The 21,257-nt window shown below is 41.0% G+C and overlaps 2 protein-coding genes across 2 annotated transcripts in view; one reads left to right on the top strand and one right to left on the bottom strand.

The window, feature by feature from the left end:
- Window positions 1-836, bottom strand: part of NUDT15 (nudix hydrolase 15) — a 9,389-nt gene extending 8,553 nt beyond the window's left edge. Inside the window, exons 1-2 of the mRNA XM_015851790.2 lie at window positions 596-836; window positions 314-504 (exon numbers count right to left, since the gene is read on the bottom strand). Of these exons, the coding sequence (XP_015707276.1) occupies window positions 314-504; window positions 596-747 (343 nt within the window). The 5' untranslated portion in view covers window positions 748-836. The remainder of the gene's footprint in view (window positions 1-313; window positions 505-595) is intronic.
- Window positions 837-2,787: 1,951 nt separating this feature from the next.
- On the top strand, window positions 2,788-20,667 carry SUCLA2 (succinate-CoA ligase ADP-forming subunit beta). Its single transcript, XM_015851788.2, has 11 exons — window positions 2,788-2,925; window positions 4,483-4,666; window positions 12,502-12,601; window positions 12,796-12,958; window positions 15,725-15,853; window positions 16,321-16,459; window positions 16,838-16,999; window positions 17,081-17,223; window positions 18,089-18,209; window positions 18,481-18,569; window positions 19,869-20,667. Exons 1-11 carry the CDS (start codon window positions 2,839-2,841, stop codon window positions 19,941-19,943), a joined length of 1,392 nt encoding a protein of 463 aa, XP_015707274.1. The 5' UTR covers window positions 2,788-2,838; the 3' UTR covers window positions 19,944-20,667.
- Window positions 20,668-21,257: the final 590 nt, after the last annotated feature.

The raw sequence follows: 21,257 nt of genomic DNA, 5'->3' as shown, positions 1-21,257 counted from the left end.
GGAAGTATGGGATAGATGAGTGGACAGTGAAGTGGGTTGAGAATTGGCTGACTGGCAGAGTGCAGAGGGTTGTCGTTGGCGGTGCGGTGTCTGGCTGGAGGCCTGTAACTAGCGGCGTCCCCCAGGGGGGACTGGGTATTCAAGACCCGCCTGGACGCCTACCTGTGTGACATGGTGTAGGGAGCCTGCTTTGGCAGGGGGGTTGCACTCGATGGTCTTTAGAGATCCCTTCCAACCCCTACAATTCTGTGAAAATGCACACTGTGACCATACTATCAGCAAACATACCAATCCACACACGTTCACTCCTCACCTTCATTCTTATCCGGCTCGCAGTTCCGTGGCTCCTCCCCCGGCTCGGCCTCGCCCTTCATGAGGACGGTGACATAGTGATAGTGCGCGGCCACGCAAACGGCGTTGACGGCGGAAGCGAATCGCACGTTCCGCAGCCGCAGCGCCGCCTCCTCCAGCGTCTCCCTGGCAGCGCACTCGGCCAGGCTCTCCCTGCGGGCGGAGTTATGGAGTTTGATTCCCCAAGTCAGCCCCGCGACGGGCAGCCGGCTGCCCAGCCCGCCGAGGGGGCTGGGGCTCCTACCCGAACTCCAGGTGGCCTCCGGGGAGCTGGTACGTGCCGGCTCCCGTTGAGCCTTTCCTCTTGCCCAGCAGGACGCAGTTGGGATGCGCGGGGCTGGTGACCACCACCCCCACGCCGATCCCGGGGCGCTGGGGCCGCGTCGCTTCGGCCATGGCAGCCTCAAGCTCTACACAGCGCTGCTTACGAGCCTTGTGCCCTCAGGAATGGGGGAGACCTCCGGCTGCGCATGTGCGTAGCGGCGTGTCATGGAGGCGTAGCCTCACCTCAGGCGCCCTGCCCGCCCGCACAAGGGGCAGGATGGTCACAGGTCACAGTCTGAACCAGATGGTGGCATCTGTGAGCAGAAAACAGAGAAATTTGTGACTTTTTACAACAAATCACAGAATTGTAGGAGTTGGAAGGGACCTCTAGAGATCACTGAGTCCAACCCCCCTGCCAAAGCAGGCTCCCTACACCATGTCACACAGGTAGGCGTGCAGTTGGGTCTTGAATATCTCCAGAGAAGGAGACTCCACCACCTCCCTGGGCAGCCTGTTCCAGTTGCTCCGTAACCCTCACTGTAAAGAAGTTCTTGCGCACATTCGTGTGGAACTTCCTATGCTGTACTTTATCCCATTACCCCTAGTCCTGTCCCACACACTACTGAAAAGAGACCGCCTCACACTATGCCTCCACACTCAGTATTTATAAACCTGGATCAAGTCCCCTCTCAGCCTTCTTTTCTCAAGGCTAAACAGACCCAGTTCCCTAAGTCTCTCCTACAGGGGAGATGCTCCAGGCCCTTCACCATCTTAGTGCCCTCCGCTGGACTCTTTCCAAGAGATCCCTGTCTTTTTGTACTGGGGAGCCCAGAACTGGACACAATTTCCAGATGAGGCACTCACCAGGGCAGAGAGAGGGGAGGATCACCTCTTCGACCTGCTGGACACTTCTTTTTAATACACCCAGTTGCATTGGCTTTTTTTGGCTACAAGGGCACACTGTGGCTCTCATGGTCAATCTGTCGTCCACCAGGACGCCCGGTCCCTCTCAGCAGAGCTCCTCTCAAGCAGGTCTTCCCCAGCCTGTACTGGTGCATGCAATTATTTCTACCCAGTTAGACTAATTCTCACAGCCAGCAGCAAGCTCAGACAGTGCAACATGCAGGTTATTAATGCCCTCCATACAGTTGTTTTATTTGGACTGTACACAGTTGTGGTAGCTGCCAGAATCTTTCCAGTCGTTTAATATTGCAATAAAATGTACTATTTCTTCTTTTGAAGGATTCCTAGGTCTTTTCTTCAAGCTGCTTTCTGCTGGGTGGCCTGGGGCTGTTCCTTTCCAAATGCAGACTTTGCACTGGCTATAGCTCAACTTGATGTAATATCTATCAGCTCACAGAATCACACAGAATCACCGAATGACCCGGTTGGAAGGACCGTCAAGGATCATGTAGTTCCAACCCCCCTGCCTGCAGGGCCACCAAACATACACCTTTACTAGATCAAGTTGCCCAGGGCCCCGTCCAACCTGGTCTTGAACACCTCAAGGACGGGCATCCACAACCTCCCTGGGCAGCCTGTTCCAGGACCTAAACACTCTCCTAGTGAAGAACTTCCCCCTAACATCCAACCTAAATCTTCTCTCTTTCGAACTTAAATCCATTTCCCGTGTCCTGCTATTGTCAGCCCTTTCGAAGAGTTCACTCCCTCCTGGGTGTAGGTTCCTTCAGGTACTGAAGGCTGCAATGAGGTCACCCGCAACCTTCTCTTCTCTAGGCTGAACAAACCCAACTCCCTCAGCCTGTCCTCATAGGGGAGGTGCTCCAGCCCCCTGATCATCTTCCTGTCCCTCCTCTGGACCCTTTCCAGAATCTCCATGTCTTTTTTGTACTGAGGGCTCTACACCTGGACACAGTACTACAGATGGGGTCTCACAAGAGCCGAGTAGAGAGGGACAATCACCTCCCTTTGCAGCCGTCATGTCGACACGAGAGAGGAGCAATTATCACTCTGATCCTTATGGAATCATTTAATCCTTAATAAACAAGGGTTGGAAACCTTTCCCCTTCCCAGTCTTCCCCGGCAGGGGGCAGCAGAGCCACTTGTGGAGCCCATAGAGCGCCCCGGGCTGTTGTCATTGAGGGCGATGGAGCCGCGCCAGCGCTTCCGGCTCCGTCCCATTCCTTCTGCCCCACCCATCCTTCGTCTCTATGGTAGCGCATGCGCGCTGCCAGGGGCACCTGAGGGCGAAGGGGCTCAGCCATGGCGGCCTCCATCATCTGCAGCCGGGTGTCGGCCGGCCTGAGGGGCGGTGGGTTCCGTGCCGCCCTGGGCACTGCCACGGCGAAGGTAGCGGCCCTAAGGCAGCGGGGTGGGGCTGGGCCGGGGTTAGGGTTGGGGTTGGGGTTGGGGTTGGCGCTGGAGTTGGGGCTGCGGCCGGGAGCTGTTGGGAAATCCCGCTGCTTCCGTGTCTCTGTCGCTGTGAGGGGTCGGGTGGTGCCAGAACGCCCCTCTCGGCCCTTCTCCTGTTCCCTGTAAAAGCCGCGTCAGAACACGGCCTTGTTTTTGCAAACAACAGGAGGCAGCGGGCCTGGTGCGAGTCAGCGCTGTGCCACTTTCTTCTCCTTCCCCACACGGAGAAAGGTCGCTCAAATTCCCCTCTCGCGTTACACGGAGTTCCCGAGCGCCAGGGACGCGGCTCCGGCCAGCAGCACCTCGTCCTTGGGGCTGTGCCAGCGAGAGGGCCGCTGTATGCAGGGGATCCAGCAGAGGTTAAACCTCTGCCTTGAAATGCCATCTTAAGGCGCCTGTGTGGTTTGCCTGCTTGCTTTAAATGAAGTGATTTAAAGTATGCAAAGTCTCCTACGTGAGATATTTCCCAGTGCAGATTTTTGTATATGCTGCTTATGCCAACACTACTTGCCAAACAATAAGACAACAAAGCCTTGTTATGTTTGAAGCTGAGTTAGTTTTCCAGTCTTTTTACTTTGAACTTTCAGCTGTAGTTTATAAACGTGGGTTAGCTGAGTTTGGGAGACTTACTCTTTTGTATGCATATAAAGTTAAGGTCTTCTTTATAGACTTTAAAGTCTATAAGTAGCAATTCTTCTTTAAAAAACATAGTTCATGTGATGCCACTCTTGATGTTTTATGGTCAAAATTGTCTTTTCCTAGGACTGCTTTATTGAAATGGTCGGAAATTCTCTGTGTTCTCTACATTAGCTTTGCAGATGAAATTAAGACTCACACTGTGTTGGAATATCCTGGGTTCAGTGCTAACTATGTTTTCTTTTACCTAGTCTCTGAAATGTCAAAGTTACCTTTGTACAACCCTCCAATTCAGCATCAGTGTTTGAAACTGCTCATACGGAGGCTTCTTTGGTTCACGTTTATCATTTTAACACTGAATACTTTGTTCTGTAGCACACTTAATTTACAGTTCATAGGGCTGAAGCTGATGTAAAGTAGCTTCCAGTGCCCTTCCTCCACTTGGCAGAAAGAGACAACCAGAACTTCAGCACAAACTTGTGTGCTTTTCAGTTCGGTGATGCTTCCAGATCTGGTTAAGGTTTTTTTTTTCACTACAGATTTCCTCTTTAAAGTACTTAAGTGCTAACTAGTTGCTGAAAGGTATTTTAGCTTTACCAGGCCTTATTCCTGCCATCATTGTCCCCAGCTTCTTCCCACTGCCCTCAATAACCCCTCCAAACCCAATACCACGGGTGGCTATTATGAAAGATAATGTATGTGAAACATAGAGGTTTGTGTTCACATGGTTCCATTGATGCACTTAATTAACTTTTCTTGCTTAATGTATAGGCTTATGGTTCTTTTTTAAGCTAAACAGCAGCTTTTCATAATACAGTCGTGTTCTTTGTTATTATTTCTTTTTTTATTTCCCTTCAGGTGCTTGGTGGAAGTCCAGGAATACTCAATAATCATGGGTTTCAGGTGCAACAACAGCAGCAGAGGAACCTGTCGCTACATGAATACTTGAGCATGGGACTGTTGCAGGAGGCTGGCATTTCTGTTCCGCATGGAGTGGTTGCCAGCACGCCTGATGAAGCTTACAAAATAGCAAAAGAAATAGGTATAGTATTAAAGAAAACATATGCAATATAGGCATGGGCTTAGTACAGGTTGTAAATCCTTTGTCTTTCCTGGTAAGACATTCCTTGGAGTTCTGAATACACCATCTCTTTATGGCGCCTTTCCTATGGATCATCTTTCTTGCATACCTGAGTATTCACTTTGGAGCTGACTTTTTCCTAGGAATATTTCATATAATGTCTAAGAATGCTCAGTGCATGAGCAAATGGTGAAATCAGTTAAGTGACAGTTCTAAAGACTCTCTGGGTTATACACATAGAGACCGGTTTATGAAGTTAAACTGTGAAACTGCGACGGGGGAGGATGTAACCCTACTTCCATTGAAGGCTGTGAACTTGTATTTCTGTCAACATCATTCCCATATCCAAAATGTTAAAGATATTTTTTCTGTAACTTGTGAGCCGTGCTTAGAAGGATTGTATTTTGAGAGGATGTGGCAGGTTTAAGTTGCATTAGTGTAGGTTCTTACAACTGCCTTGACTTCTTTGAAATGAATAATAGCTTTGAAATGAAAAATTGCGTTGTGCAAATCTTGGATTTCTTCTCATTCTCTAGCCAGGGTAGAGTAGATATTCTGAGAACTTCAGTGTTGGATATAGGCAGGACTTCTGTAGTCCAAAATCTATAGAGCAGAGGATGCAAAAGAGGATTTCTTTTATGTGGCACAGGTAGGGTAAAATCCTATGCCTTTCAAAACAGACTGTTCTGGCAGAATACAGACACTTCAGGACAGGAGGACTTTGACAGCCTGTAGTTAATGCTAAATATGTGGCTTGTTGGTAAAAAGGCATCCAATCTCCTCTACCTGTTGCTTGAATGATTAGTTGAGCTGTAATTTAGTACACGATTTTACCCATTGATTTGCTACTTTACCTACTCTACATCTTACTAAAAAAACCTTTGGGGTTTAATTGTTTAATTTGGATACAGTATAGGAATCTGTTATAATTTGCATTCTCAATGCTATTTTCTTTTTCAGTTTAGAGCTTTCTTCCCCAAGTGTGTTAGGCTGGTCCGTTTTAACAGAAGACATTGCTTTTCTTGTCATATTCCAGTTCTGAATGAAAATGCCTTTCACTTTTCATCTCCAAATGGCTAAATTTGTAGCTGTTCCTGAGGTTATATGTTTTGTTAGATTCATTTCTGCTTCATGTGTTGACTTAATGCAGGAGATGTGATCTAAAAGCATTAGTTTTTTTTTTCTAGAGCAAGTTGTAATGTAGAAAAGAATTGGGCAGCTTCAGATTTGATGTCCCAGAAATGCAGGTGTGTTTTGCTTGTCTTCTTTCTCTTGATACCATTCTAGCTTCACCATCATAAAGGAAATATGTTAAAATACTTCATCGAATCATAGAATCACAAGGTTGGAAAGGACCTACACGATCATCTCGTCCAACCATCCTCCCATAACCATTGCTAGCACAAGCCATTAAACCATATCTTGTAGCTCCTCATCCAGAATCCTCTTGAACACTGCCAGGGACAGCAACTCCACCTCCTCCCTGGGCAGCCATTCCAGTGCCTGAACACTCTCTGAGAGAAAAAATTTATCCTTATGTCCAGTCTAAACCTCCTCTGGTACAACTTGTGGCCATTTCCTCGGGTCCTGTTTGTTGCCTGGCAGAAGAGGCCAAGCCCCTCCTCATCACAACCTCCCTACAGGAAGTTGTAGAGTGCAATGAGGTCTCCCCTGAGTCTCTTCCAGACAAACAATCCCGGCTCCTTCAGCCGCTCCTCATAAGACTTGTGCTCCAGACCACTCACCAGTTTCATTGCCTTTCTCTGGACATGTTCCAGGGTCTCAATGTCTTTCTTGTAGTGAGGGGCCCAAAACCGAACATGATAATCAACACTTCCTTTCCAGCTATTCTGAGATTAGAAGAACCACCTTTGTTTTGTTTTTGTTTAGGGAGGAAGCCTGTGGCAAAGCAGGTATGTCTGTTGTTGCTTGCTTGTAGTTCTGTGTCATATGGGGGAGCCCAAAACTATGCCTGTTATCTGGCAGATGTGACCCTGTGCAGTTTCATAGGGCTGAGAAAAATAAAGTTGTGAATTGTATGAGTTGGCATCATGTGGAAAGCAAGAGGTAAGGAATTCAAAGCTGCTGATTGCCATTCATATACTTCTATTAAGCTGGTCTGTGTTTGGCACTGTAGCTTTGTTTGATGCTAGAAATGAGGAATTGAGGACTTCCTAATAGGGGGGAAGCTGAAGGAGTTTGGGCTTTTGGGGCTTTCCTCAAGCATTGCCCAAAACTTGTTCTGCACGTGGCAGGCTGATCTTGGCTGCAATACTTTGTTTTTCTGTGTTATTCTAACCATGTCCCTCTTGTTTCCATTTAGTATTCACTTAAAACAACCCTAAAATTTGGAGAAGAACGAGAAAAACTCACTTTTTTTTCCCACCTGCTCATTATTTGTTTTTACTGTGTAAAAGTTATTGCTGGTAGATAGGAGATTACCTTTTGCTTCTCTTTGTGTGTTAAAACTTCTTCCAAATGTTTGTCTAACCCATGTCAAAGATAGTTAGAAGCGCTGCTTGCTCTGTCTTTCTGCTGCTGACCCTCACGCTCCTGATAACCTTTAGCCAGAAAGCTGCTCTCTGTAAACTTCACTTTGGCACTGGATATCTTTTGCAGATACGTCACTCTGATTAGAAATGGGTAACGTTTTATCCTAAAGCACAACAAACACACTCTCTTCATTAACAGAAATTCCCATAATTTAGCAGTATCTATATCCAAATCAGTGTAAGCCTGAACAAAGCCGAAGCGGAGCTGTACCAGGGATTATCATCACTGCTAGGTAATTAGTATAGCGTAGAATCAAGCTGAGGCATGTGAATATTGCAGTTCATCTTAGAACTGAGTTAGAAGAATGCATTTCTTCCCTGTAATGTTTTTTCCAGTACTTTTAAAGGAAACTGAGATGAAATTAGATGCTGCGAACAATGTTAGAGCAATGAGGGCAGATCACTCGTGGGTTTTTTGGAAGAAAAAGCTCATTTTCTTTGCTGGGTTTCAAAATTTGATTTCTTTTGCTGTGTCATTTCTTAAAGTGCTCTATTCAACTCAAATTTCCTTTCTAGCTGGATTCTGCAGCTCTGTTGTTATGCTTCTGTTTTGTGTGGAGCATATAAACAGGAGGGGCTACAACTGTTTACAAGGGTGGATAGTGATAGGACAAGGGGGAATGGTTTTAAACTGAGACAGGGGAGGTTTAGGTTAGAGATTAGGAGGAAGTTTTTCACACAGAGGGTGGTGACGCACTGGAGCAGGTTGCCCAAGGAGGTTGTGGATGCCCCATCCCTGCAGGCATTCAAGGCCAGGCTGGATGTGGCTCTGGGCAGCCTGGTCTGGTGGTTGGTGACCCTGCACACAGCAGGGGGTTGGAACTGGATGATCATTGTGGTCATTTTCAACCCAAGCAATTCTATGACTGTTTAGAAAGCTTTTTTGTTATATCATGTGAAGGTTGGACATTATATACAAACCAATAGTTAATAACTTTTTCTTTTCTTATTATTTTTGGCTGTAGAGAGCCATTGACATTTATTGTTTACCAAACAGCTTTTCCTTCAGAAGAGCCCTCCATCTCATTTCAGGTGATTTGTTATCACATACAGAAATAGTTCATGGAATGACATAGTTCTTCAAAGCAATTACTGAGTAATTCAGTCACTGAGAATAGGTTTGGACCTCCTGTAAATGTCACTGTTACATAATTTTCCCCTACTATTTCATTACCTCCACTGAAGATCTCCAGATCTCATTTGTGCCACTGAAAGAATGCGTGCTATTCAGGGCTGAGAATACTGATATCCAGTATTTGACATAGTATTTAAAGGTGCTTTATATATATATATATATATATATATATATATATATATATATATATATATATATATATATATATATATATATATTTGACATCCAAAGCTTTATTTGGCTTCAGCCTTTGCTTTCTCCTATAGCACTTCAACCCTTTGAAGTTCCGATATCAAAGCATGTTGTTGATAATAATTCAGTCATTCAAATAACTTGTCTAACCTGCCTATTCAGATGGTGACTGCCGTATTTCAATCACTTAAATGCAGCCACTGCCAAAACCTTGCAAGCTGATGAAAAACTTGATGCGGGTGAGTGATGTCAGGATGTGTTTGTGTTGAAAGTAGCGTTTTGTAAGAGGTATGAAACATGTTGATCACTCTCCTGCTTGGCATGAGGATTGCTGGCACATAATTATTTCAGTAATTAGACTTATGCTTGCAGAGGTTCTTCTAATCTGAATGTTTCTAAGGCTGAAAAATGTGATTTTGAAGTTCTGTTCTGAGTAACTGTGCTTGTTAGCAAAGCACAGAGTGCTTTGAAGAGGCTCTCTGCATTTGTTAGGGTCAGCACTCTGTCACTCTGTTATGAATACTTTATTTGTTACAAGTCTATTTTCCCTAATTCCAGTAAATACAAGCGTATTATCTACACTTGGAATTTTTATGGCCGTGCAAGAAGAAAAGATTGATTTGCATTACAGCAGAGAGAGATTCAGGTTGCGTTGCACTTGGATCATCAGCATGTGAGCGTGGTGAGAGAGGGACCTTTCTCCCAGTCTGAAAGCTTAGGTTGTGGAATCAGAAATGATTCCCTCAGGCTGATAAGCATCAGTATTGCTTGAAATAAAGAACAGGGCATTTCCTGATTGCACCACTGTTGTTTGCTGTCTAGTTAATAAACCATTGTTAAATATGAAACCTGTATCACAGAATCACAGAATGACCTGGGTTGGAAGGGACCTCAAGGATCATGTAGTTCCAACCCCCCTGCCTGGCAGGGCCACCAAACATACATATTTACTAGATCAGGTTGCCCAGGGCCCCGTCCAACCTGGCCTTGAACACCTCCAAGGATGGGGCATCCACAACCTCCCTGGGCAACCTGTTCCAGGGCCTAACCACTCTCCTAGTAAAGAATCGTTAGTGCCGCGTTGATTTTGTAGTCTTGAATAGGTGCTAAACTCAGTGTTGTACCTGCTGATTGCAGGTACCTGTTCTTAGTGGTTCTTACCATTTCTGAGTGTGATTGCTGAGTTCTGTGCATTGCTGCCTTAGTTTGCTTGCCTCTGTGACTGCTTCCCTGAGACTTTAGCTGCGTTCAGCTGCCCATAGATGGTATGTGGATACCTGCTTCAAGGCAGAGCTGCTGTTTGTCATTGAAACAAAATCTTAGCGGTATTTCAGAGCAATGCAAGGAAAACACAGATAAGCAAAACTGTTTGTATTGGTAGAAAATGGTGTTAGCTGCAGTTTTCCAAATGTCTTGTTGAGTTACTGGGAGGTAACTGCAGTTCTCTGCTGTGTGTTGGTACTGTAGTTGTACCATTGTAGATGATGTGTATGACATAGCATCTCTTTCCTCTGGAGTTTAAGGATGACTTTAAATGGGTGCTGTAGGAAAGAACTGTTTATTGAGCAACAAACGTTTTTGCATGGATCCAAGTCAAGGCTTTCTCAGGACATAGTTATCTTTACTTTTGGTTCAGGTACATCTGTAAAACTTAATTGCTTGAGAACACAGCTGGTCAAATAACTCTGAAGTTCTATGTGCAATCAAGCAGCTAGTTTATTTGCAGTGCTGTAGGAACAAAAATGTAAATAATTAATAGCTGGTTTATGTAATGCTACAAATTGTTGCATTCTGTTCATAAGGGACGGCTTGATAGGTTTGCTTAAGGTTATTCCCACAGGCTTTTTTAAAATATCTTTATACATTGCCAAAGTGTAGCCACCATTCATACTGCTCAGCCTCTTAAGAAATACCCCATGGGAACAGGCCTGTGGTATGGATAGCTGAAATCTGAAAGTGCCAGAAGAACATGCTATTTTGGGGGACTGTGAACCTGGCTATTTTCTGCAGTGTATACCCGTTGTTTCCCCCATGCATCCATAATAGTCCTCCCTATTAAAGGGGCCATCTCTGCCTGGTTTCTTTTCAGTCTCATATTCTACTTTCATATCTACTGGCATGCTTTGTTCCCTCCTGCATAAGGAAAGCTCTCTCTTGCACTCTTTCTTTTTTAAACTGACTTGCCATTGTAGGTGGCATTTGTTTTCAGCTCACAAAGTCTATGAAACAGAAAGCACTGATGCCACAGATATATGGTAATTTTCATAGCTTTCCTGGAAGCTTCTCTGTGGAAGTAGCTTTTACCTTTTAGACTTTGGGTGAAAAATGGGTTATAGAAAGAGAATCTTCTTTTCTCAGCTTCTTAGTGGGCTGTAAGTTAAATATCTTTGTCTTGATTATTGAGCATATTTGATCTCAATCTTGGTCAAATACAAAACTTCAGTAGGAGGCTCAAAACAATAAATTAAACAGTGCTGTGAAATCTTTAATATTTGATTCACTTGAAATACTTGAGAAGTATCCCCTATGAGTAGGGCCTGAACGTCTGCTTTGAATCACTTCACAGGGTGATTTCATACTGACACTCAAATATCACACTTCTCGTTTTCTTTTTATGTTTGTGCTGGATAAATGATGTTCAAATGGCTGGAACTTGATAATAAAGTTGGCATGTTGGAGCATGCGGCTCTCATGTATCCATGAAGCTACTACTTAAGATTTTACCCATGCGTGATGCTTACTGTTTCTTAAAGCAAGTTAGATTTGTGCTTCAAGTACTTGCATTAAAAAATGGTCTCATGAATAAAAAAGGCCAAAGTCTTATTTTATGTGGTCTCTGTGAAGCCCATTATCCTGTTTGATTGCTAGTACTCGGTAGCCATAAAAATGTTTATTGTCAGGACCTGAATTAAATCATAGATAATAGGCCATAGTAAATAAGCATATGCTTGTAATGTTCAAGCCTCTCATGCCAAAGAGCTCCACATCAGCTGGAAATTCAGAGATCTGTTGTTAGGTACACAGTCAAGACTGTTATTTTTCTTATGCTTTTACCTGGCTTCCTTTTCACATCTAAATGGACAACGTGTTTGTTCTTTGCCCACTAAGAGCAGAGTGGCCCACCTAGCTGTGTGAAAGGAGATGGGTTGTGCCACATAGACTGCATCCTACAATCTGTTTTCTGCACTGTATTCAGTGTAATTGAAGTTGAGTAACGTCTCAGAGGGGTTTTATTTTTCTTCCTTTATCACCTTAAATGACATGATGAATTCTTTCTCTTTCAATGACGCTTCAGAATATCCCAGTTGATAGTGAATTTATTCTTAGATTTTACTGTTTTAAACCATATGCACAGCCTGCCCTACCTTCAAGAGTATTTTAAAATGGGTTAGGGCAACTAAAAGACTGATTTTGCCTGCTCTGGTAAAAATAATGGATTTGCTTAGGCCTTTAATTTCTGCAAAGCACCCAAGCTTTCAGTGCTCTGCGAAGTGGAAACCATGGCATGCCTGCAAGTCAACTCGGTTAAGTGCCATAGTTGCATATCATTGCTGAGAAGATAGTTTTAGACATAGGGGATTTGTACTTCATTCAGGTAAATCTTGGATTGTGATACCTTAGATATTCACTGTCATTTTGCTAATAGACTGGGAGATAGTATTTATTACTGAGTTCTTGATCAGTTATGATTCAAATGTGTTTAAAAAAATAAAGTACTTAGGAAAATAAAATGTTTCTTCACTAATTCTGACTCACCAGGGTTTGTTTTCTATGTGAATTAATCATACAGTCTTTGATTCAAGTTTGTCTTTTGAATGTGTGGAGGGTTAAAATGAAAACAGCCTCTATTGTTATACCCGGGGCAGTTTGTTTTTAGTAGTCATGCCTGATAAATTTTGTGTTTTCTTTCATTACAGGTACAAAGGATCTTGTGGTAAAAGCACAGGTTTTAGCTGGTGGTAGAGGGAAAGGAACATTTGAAGGTGGCCTCAAAGGAGGAGTGAAAATAGTTTTTTCGTAAGTTCTTTCTATATTAACCAACCAAATGGAGAAACTTCACTTTCCTTGTTATGAGTTGAACCTCTTGCCAAGTTTAAATCAGTGTTTTAATTATTAACTTTAAAATAACAACAACTAGGTAAGAATTTTTTTATAGTACTTTTGTTTTTCCATCAGTTTCTCTGTCACATTCTGAGCTTCTTTTATTCTAGTCCAGAAGAAGCAAAAGATATCTCCTCCAAAATGATTGGAAAGAAGTTGTTTACCAAGCAGACAGGAGAAAAGGGCAGGATATGCAATCAAGTATTTATCTGTGAGCGCAGATATCCCAGGAGAGAATACTATTTTGCAATAACAATGGAAAGGTCATTTCAAGTGAGTAATATTAGAAATAGCAGTCAACTAATTAACTTGTGATAGTTGAATTAGAAAAAAAAAATGCTCTTCACTGTATTGGTCACTTGCATTTGAAATTCAGAAATATAAACTAGTGAAATGTAATTTCCTAGTATCTCTAACTATGTGTTTGTCATAGTGTTGTAAATGCTTTAAAAATGTTATACTGGTACTGGTAGCTTCAGCTGAAGCTCAAAGTCATGGGGCTGAAGGGGAGGTGGGTGGAATAAGGGGATTATTTTCATTTTGCTTTTAAAGTTTGCACTTGTCTACCAGATGCTTGTACTAGAGTTAAGTTTAAAAATACATCTATGCACGTGTACATGCCATTTATGAGTGTTAGAAACAAGATAAGTGGTAGCATTTTGGAAGTGCCTGTAGTTCTAGATAAATCAAGTGCCTGTGTTCACCACAGCGTGGAGATTCCTTGGGATGCACAAGTTTGTTCCCTCAGTTTTGGGAGTGGTGGTAGCTTTCTTATACCAGCACTCTTCAGTAAGTGGTGATTCTGTGTTACAAACTTCCTGCTCTGCCTAGTATGTGTTCTATATAAGTCCTGTGGACTTGCTTGTATGGCTGTGTAAGTAACCTGTGACATGATCCTCATCAGCCTCTGGTAATTCATCACCTCCAACAGTACCTGTAACGACAGAGGCTTGGGAGATGTTGCTAGTGAGCAGTGAGTTGAAAAATGCATTGAATTCTTCAGCCTTATCTGCTTCTAAGATACTCAGCAAGAACAGAGGGTCTGTGTTTCCTTTCACCTTTTCTTCTGCTGCTAGTGTAGGGGTAGAAGCTCTTGCTACACTTTGGTGTCCGTTGCACGTATCAGTTGTAGGGGCCTTTGGCTTTCCTAAGGCCATCTGTATTTGTGCATGTGATGTTTTCTAAACTCCTCCTTTGTAGTCTTTGTTCCACCTCCTGAGCACTGACTCTTTACATTGGGGCTTAGTCATGGGTTCCCTGTGTGAGTGTATTTTGGAAGGTTACTGGTGGGCTTCTTTATGAAAGGTCTTCGAAGCTTAGGACTTGACTTCACGGCTGTCAGGAAGATGGAAACTGTAATCTCTTATATTCGTATATTAGAAGTTTAATGTTGTACTTAAGGAAGTATCATTTGGATTTTAGTGCAGTTAAGTGATTTGGGCATCTACATTCTGTTGTACTGTACAAAAGCTTGGAAGAACCAAATATGACAGTATGTATCACAGGATTACCACAAGGTGGCATGAAGATACTGCATGTGGCTGGAGTTTGTAATCCTAACATCTTGTTTTAGCTCTTACTTTAAAAAGAAATCTTACTGCCTTGTATTGAGCCATAATTTTTGCTTTTTTTGGTTAGGATGTACTTTGTTTTTTACTGTTGACTTTTTAAGTGTTGTTTTTGGATGTGCTTCTAATTGCTCTAACGAGTCTAGGGTGCTGATGATTAGGAAGAACCTTTCCAAACAAGAAATTGTAAAGGTTAAATTGTGTGCAGCTGGTATTTGTTGTAAACTTCTTCCTTTAAGAGGGGAGGAAAAAAGCTTATAAAATAACGAGTTGAAAGTAGAACGTAATGCCTTGGGTTCTACTTGCCAGTGGAAGTAAGACCTCTTGCATATTAAAACCATTTATTTTAGTCAATTCTGTGGAACGAAGCTTTCTTTTTGTAAAGTATTCTTAGCTCCCTGACTGCTCAGGATATAAGTATCCAGAAATGTTCATTGTGCTGAACCTTGGTGTTTGATGTAGGATAGTTCATCACCTACGTGCTTCCATTTGTAAAGATGGTGATGAGATGGGAGTAGCGTGGTGTTATTAAGCATGCTCTTGGAATCAGCATCTTGCTTTCTGTATTAAATTGTCAGCAGCTATAAGGCTTTTTCATGTTTAAGTAATGCTGCTCTGCTACACTAGGTGTCATAATTAATGCACAGGTGGTGATAAGGGAAGGTACTTGAGATAAAAACAAGTGTATGTCTTTAAACAGGAGGACTGTTCTCACAGAGAGAGATCGTAGGTATATTAGTAGTGAATCCTTGGTATTTTCCTTGAGATTTAGATAGCAGAGGAAAAAAAAAAAACCACCAAACAAAAGACAAACAGAAAAGCTTCTAGAAAAATGTTATCTATTACTTTTTCTTAATTTCTTTTATTATTGAATAATTGGGTGCTATTTTGTCAGAAAACCTTGACTTGCCTTCAGCAATAGCTGTCCTTGAGTTTTGTGATCCTATTGGATGGGCATAGTTTGCAGTAATTTATCACTGGATTCTGAAGACCTAATTTTGTCCTTGGATTTGGAGCATGGTGGAATGAATAAATGAGTCCCTGGCATTGGATGTGTGTTTGTGTAGGGCTGAGTGGAGAAGGGGGAGATATTCCTTTTCTATTGACACAACCTAGAAGGATAAAACACGTATAATTACTAAGTTGGATCTTTCTGTCAAGATTTAATATATCTGTTAATTGATCTGTTGCTATGGTATATACATAACTTTTTCTTTGTGAAAAGAAATTGGGCTCAAGGTACACCTTGCAATTTTGAGAGTTTTATTAAAAGTGTTTATATGGATGTACTGAATAAAAAAGACGGTGACGTTCTTTTCAATAAAAGCATGTAGGTAAAATGCTGAAATACAAGGGTTTCTAACTATGAGCAGGGCTTTACTGTTGGAAAGTGTCTTATGGGGAAAAACTAAATTTCAGTTGGGGGTTATAAAATTACTTACACTTTTCCTCTTTTTGCTTTTTGTTCCAGGGTCCTGTGCTGATAGGCAGTTCCCAGGGTGGTGTTAATATTGAAGATGTTGCTGCAGAGAATCCTGATGCGATAATTAAGGAACCCATTGATATAGTAGAAGGCATAAAAAAGGAGCAAGCTGTTAGGGTAATTGTTAATGTGGAAAAGTACACATTAGCAAGGATGGGTAGTGCTGTTTCTAAAGTTGATGAAGTGTGCGTGTGTTCAGCCTGCTGAGTTGTCTTAAACCATTTTGACATTTTGAAACAGATTTGAGTGAGTGATTTAAGTATTTTCAGCTGATAGTCAAGGCAAATCCAGCTCTGTGTGACAGTGCTTTATATAGCTATGTAACGACAATGATGACTTATTACTAGCTCTCCTTTAGGATAAGTGCAGTGTTTATTACTAGCTCTCCTTTAGGATAAGTGCAGTGTTTTATATCAAAAATGGTCTTTTAAAACCCAAGAGTTACTGTTCTCCTGAAAGGCAGGAGAGAGTCTATATCTTCAAACTCAGTACTGAAATAATATTTAAACTTGGAGATTCTTAACTTGTGAGTGTCAATCAAAACGTGAACGTCAGTTAACTGATAACCAATCTTTTACTTTCAGCTAGCCCAAAAAATGGGATTTCCTCCTAATCTTGTGGATGAAGCAGCTGAAAACATGATCAAATTATATAATCTCTTTCTGAAATATGATGCCACCATGATAGAAATAAATCCTATGGTTGAAGATGCATCAGGAGTTGGTAATGTTTCTTTTATTTGTATGCTTTTTGTAACAGCTTGATGCTTTCATAATTCTACATTAGTTTACAATGAGTTTCAGCAAAAACTTCAGTGGTATACAGCAAGGAGGACTTGACATTAACATGTTGTGTTGGAAAACAAGTTTAACAAAGCATATAAATATAAATTGATTTAGCTGGTTGTCTTCGTTGGCAAGTTGGGTAGAATCTTGTATGTGCACGCAGTGTTGAGTGGGTCATTTCAGCAGTGTTGGACCACATGAGTTGGCTGCCAAGTTTAATGTAACAGGTGTTAACTTGCACATGTAGCAGTTGAAGTACTTTTCTAGTAGTAATGGCATCAAATGACTTTTTAAATAAACTGTTATTTCCTTTCAGTGATGTGTATGGATGCAAAGATAAATTTTGACAGTAATTCAGCCTATCGTCAGAAGAAAATCTTTGATATGCAAGACTGGACACAGGAAGATGAAAGAGACAGGGACGCTGCAAAGGCAGATCTCAACTACATAGGATTGGATGGAAATATAGGCTGTTTAGGTATGCTCTGCTCAATGAGTTTTAAATGACTTAGTGAGTTTATAAACTGGATTCCTAAATGTTGTGTTTCTTCTCTTATAGTCAATGGTGCTGGTTTAGCTATGGCCACGATGGATATTATTAAACTTCATGGTGGAACTCCAGCAAACTTCCTTGATGTTGGAGGTGGTGCTACAGTGCAGCAAGTGACAGAAGCCTTTAAGCTTATTACCTCTGATAAAAAGGTAGGGGCTTGGCATATCAAGGTCCTGCAAAGGGGCGACACAAGCTGTGCTTTGAATTACAGTGCTTAGTGCATGTTCTCCAGAAAACGTGTTTTTGTAAGTGTAAAATTAGGGAAGAAAATGGAGACGTTAGCTAAATCTTGGTACAAATGGAGAAGGTCTGAACACCTGCTCAAGTTTTTTTTTCTTATTTTAAAATGAATTCTTTGGCTGTGTACTGAGTAGGCGTTTTTGTGTCCTCTGGTTGAAATTACAGCTGTACGTGAATTTGTTCAGAAATCCTATGAGTGTAAAACTGCCCACACTGGCTTTTTAAACAGAAATCAGTGTTTTGATAAATTTCCTTTTTTGTTGTTGTTTTTCTTGTGCTGGTTTTGCAGCTGCTAGAGTTGTAGAGATTAATATTCTCTGTGCTGTGCACAAACAAGTTTCACAGGTACAAATTTTATATAACGTGAATAAGTATCTTTGTAATGGCCATGGAACAGCTTTATCCAAAGTTTATCAGTAGTGTTTGAACATTATTAAGATAATGAATTGGTTGGAACCCCAGAGGGTCTACTGTCTTAGGTAATGTGAAGACTGACTTGGTGGTCTACATAGGGATGATTATCCCAGTAACCAGAAAAGTTGGGAATTCCTTGCAGGATCCAGTGATGGTGTACTACATTTGGATCACAATTTAAAATACTACTTGAACCTCTTTGGAAAGGATCAGAAGGAAGTAGAGATTTGTGTTAGAGGAGTTTAGTAAGCTATGCTTACAGAGCTTGAATTTTCCTTTGGTTGAAAGTCTGAGTGGTGCTTTGAGGTGATGTGTCTCTGTCCATTTTTAATGTAAATATTCTTGATTTTTTTTTTTTAGGTACTGGCTATTCTGGTAAATATTTTTGGAGGCATTATGCGATGTGATGTAATAGCACAAGGCATTGTTATGGCAGTAAAGGATTTGGACCTAAAAATACCTATTGTGGTACGATTGCAAGGTGAGTGTACGTGATAAATATATTTCTGTTTGTATTGACAGATGTTCTTGACCTTAGATACTACACAGTAAGTTTTCTGTAAGGAATATAGTTGTAGGACTATGGGAGAACAGGGAAAACATAGAATTTAGATGATGAGGATTGGCAAGTCAATAAAAAGAGATTTACTGCTTTTATAACTACTGAAGTAGTTGTCTTCTACATTTATCCACCTACACTGGAAATGGTAGTCTTGTGTTCTGTAAGAGTTGCATTTTATTTGTTTCTTAAGGTACGCGAGTTGATGATGCCAAAGCTTTAATAACTGCTAGTGGCCTCAAAATTCTTGCCTGTGACGACTTGGATGAAGCTGCTAAAATGGTAAGAGAGCTCATTGTGAACATTATTTTCAGAACACAGGACCTGTTTCAGAATATTGAAAAGCTGAAAATCAGTCACCTAAAGGTAGCCTAGGGTATTCAGTGCTAGATATTACCAGGTTTGCAAGCAGATGCTTTGCAAATTAGTAAGGGAATATTTTATAAGGAAAACTATGTTGTTGTTTCGTCCCCAGAGTTACAATATTTGAGCCTTCAGTTATTTTATTTTTTCTGAAAATCTATTTTAAAAGGTAAAAGTTGTTGGGGGAAAAAAACCCACACTGCTAAATGGACTTACCTGCCATCCTTCTTGTTAGGGAAATGGCTGGGAGATTAGTTTTAGGTGAAGTAACTGAGAAATGTAACACTTCTTTTGACGTAGCATTATATTTGTGCGTGTGATTAAAATCAGACATAGTTGATCACCTTGCTTCTGCAGTAAGATAATTAGATATTCAGACAGGGTGGTTATGATTTTTATTTCCTGAAGTTGAATTAGCTGTGGGCTGCTTAGAGGAAGAGCTTGTTAAGCCTGATGGCACAGCCCTTGTTTTTAAGGAATAACATTAAGTCTTGCGAGATTATTAAGCTTTGGTTTGGTCACTGTAAATATTCCCTAGGAATGTGTATGAATTCTTAAGCTGTATTGGATCTATATAATGTGTCATTTGAAACTGATGATGTTTTGTTGGTTCAGTCATGGAGCCATGCAAATAGAATTAGAATTAGTTTTCTAACCTAAAATCATCTGGAGATGATGATAAAATGCTGGAGAAGCATTTTTGGAAAGGATTCAGTTTGTGTATGTTGCTAGTAGGTAATTTTTTGAACAGGTGATACAACAACAGTGATATGATGATACAACGAGGTTGATAAACAAATGGATGAGGATAGATCAGTGTAATGAAGCTGAGCATAAAGTAGTGATCGTAGTCAGTGATTTTAAAAGGGTGTATTTATACTTGCTTTTTTCCCCACCTAAACATTCACTTGATGGTTCTGGCCAATTAGGATTTTAGGTGAGTTTGAAGTTATGTAATGTGGACAAGAAATTATTTTACAAACGTGTGAAGTTTGTGAAGGTGAAGAATTTTAATGTGCAAAAAATGAGGACGTATTCCTAAGCAGGAATTAATTCATAAAGGTTATGCAAGATAACTTGAGTCTCCACAAGATATCAAAATATGATCCAGAAATGCCTGCAACAAAGAATTATAGAGGGAAAAGCTTCTGACATTATTCGAGTTATAAAAATAGGATAGGATTGTTTTGAAGTTAAGTCTTTGTTTTTCTTTTACAGGTGGTGAAACTCTCTGAGATAGTAAGCTTAGCGAAACAAGCTCAGGTCGATGTTAAATTTCAGTTGCCGATTTGATCAGAGAAATGTCATGCCAGTGTCTGCTTCTCTGAAATACTGTGTTCTGTGGGATGTTTTTCTTGTTTTGTGCGGAGGTTTTGATTATTTGACAGGCGCTCAGGCTGAACTACCTGGTCTTTAATGTTAACATTCGGAATGGTTGGACTTCTTGTAAAAGTGTGTATTGCTAATATTTAGTCCTTAGCTGTTCTCAAACCTCCAGCTTTTGCTGCAGAATGTTACTTGCAATATATTTCTGCGTTGTCCAAAGTAAAGCTTCTGGTTGAACAATTATTCTGAATAAATTCTAAAGTTACTTTACTTGTAAATTTGTTTTAGCGTTGGTTAAATATAAATATGACTAGATTATCCAGTTGTCCCTGTGGAGAATTGTATTGAAACGGTATTTTATGTTGGAGACAGTTGTACTTAGCAGTATAATGGACTTGAGCAAACAGATCATTATTTATAAACAGGTGCATTTGAACTTGATCAGAAACGTTTTTAGAAGTGCTTCACTGAAGTGGCTGGTTACTCTTCTGGACAACGTGTTTAATCACTACAAGATATACTGTAGCACTTAGATTTTCACGATTATGGGTCTTTACAAGAAAGCATCATGTAGTTTTGTATATGAAAAAGCATTTACCAGACTTCAAAGAGATGAAATATATAGAGAATTAAAGCGTCTATTGTACATTGCTGATGAAACTGTACATGAATAAAATGTCTCCCAAAACAACTTCTGTCTTTTATATATCACCATTTTTTATCAATTGCATAAACACAAAGATTAGTAATAGTGTATATGCTCATCTTTTTTCCCCTTGAGTTATAGGATTAAAAATTTGAACTCATTAAGCCAGTTTTTGTCACCGTAAAGTGCTATTGATTTTGGCATTATGCACAATGTGAAACTTGTCTGTTGATGCATACATTTGCCACTTACTAATTTAAATTTGGAAAATGTTACTCTTTTTGATTGTATTTTGCATTTTTTTCTTTCTTTGTTTAAACGCAGATTTCTTGGTTAACAACAGCATGGTTTTGTCAGGAGATAATGAATTTTTCTACTGTGGGATTTCAGAATGAGAAATGCTTTGTAAGATGGATGGAGAAAAGTCTTTTAACCAACGATGGTTTTAAACTAAAAGAGGGTAGATTAATTTTAATTGGATTTGAGGAGGAGATGACAGCGGTGAGGCTCTGGAACAAGTTACAAAGCAAACCTGTGAGTGCCCCATCGTTGGAAGTATTCAGAGTTGGGTTGAATGGGATTCTGGGCAGTCAGATCCAATGGGAGGAGTCCATGCCCAAGGCAGGGGATTGGGA

The sequence above is a fragment of the Coturnix japonica genome, chromosome 1, assembly GCF_001577835.2.
Source record: "Coturnix japonica isolate 7356 chromosome 1, Coturnix japonica 2.1, whole genome shotgun sequence".
NCBI lineage: Eukaryota > Metazoa > Chordata > Aves > Galliformes > Phasianidae > Coturnix > Coturnix japonica.
Note: the sequence above shows the minus strand (reverse complement) of the source record. Positions and strands in the feature narration are given on the sequence as shown.

What these genes read in the sequence shown, in the direction of transcription:
- SUCLA2 (XM_015851788.2), top strand. Translation starts at nt 2,839, where the DNA reads ATGGCGGCCTCCATCATCTGCAGCCGGGTGTCGGCCGGCCTGAGGGGC. An exon ending in GGAGTGAAAATAGTTTTTTC is followed by an intron (nt 12,602 to 12,795) that starts GTAAGTTCTTTC and finishes CTTTTATTCTAG; the next exon opens with TCCAGAAGAAGCAAAAGATA. An exon ending in TGGATGAAGCTGCTAAAATG is followed by an intron (nt 18,570 to 19,868) that starts GTAAGAGAGCTC and finishes TTTCTTTTACAG; the next exon opens with GTGGTGAAACTCTCTGAGAT.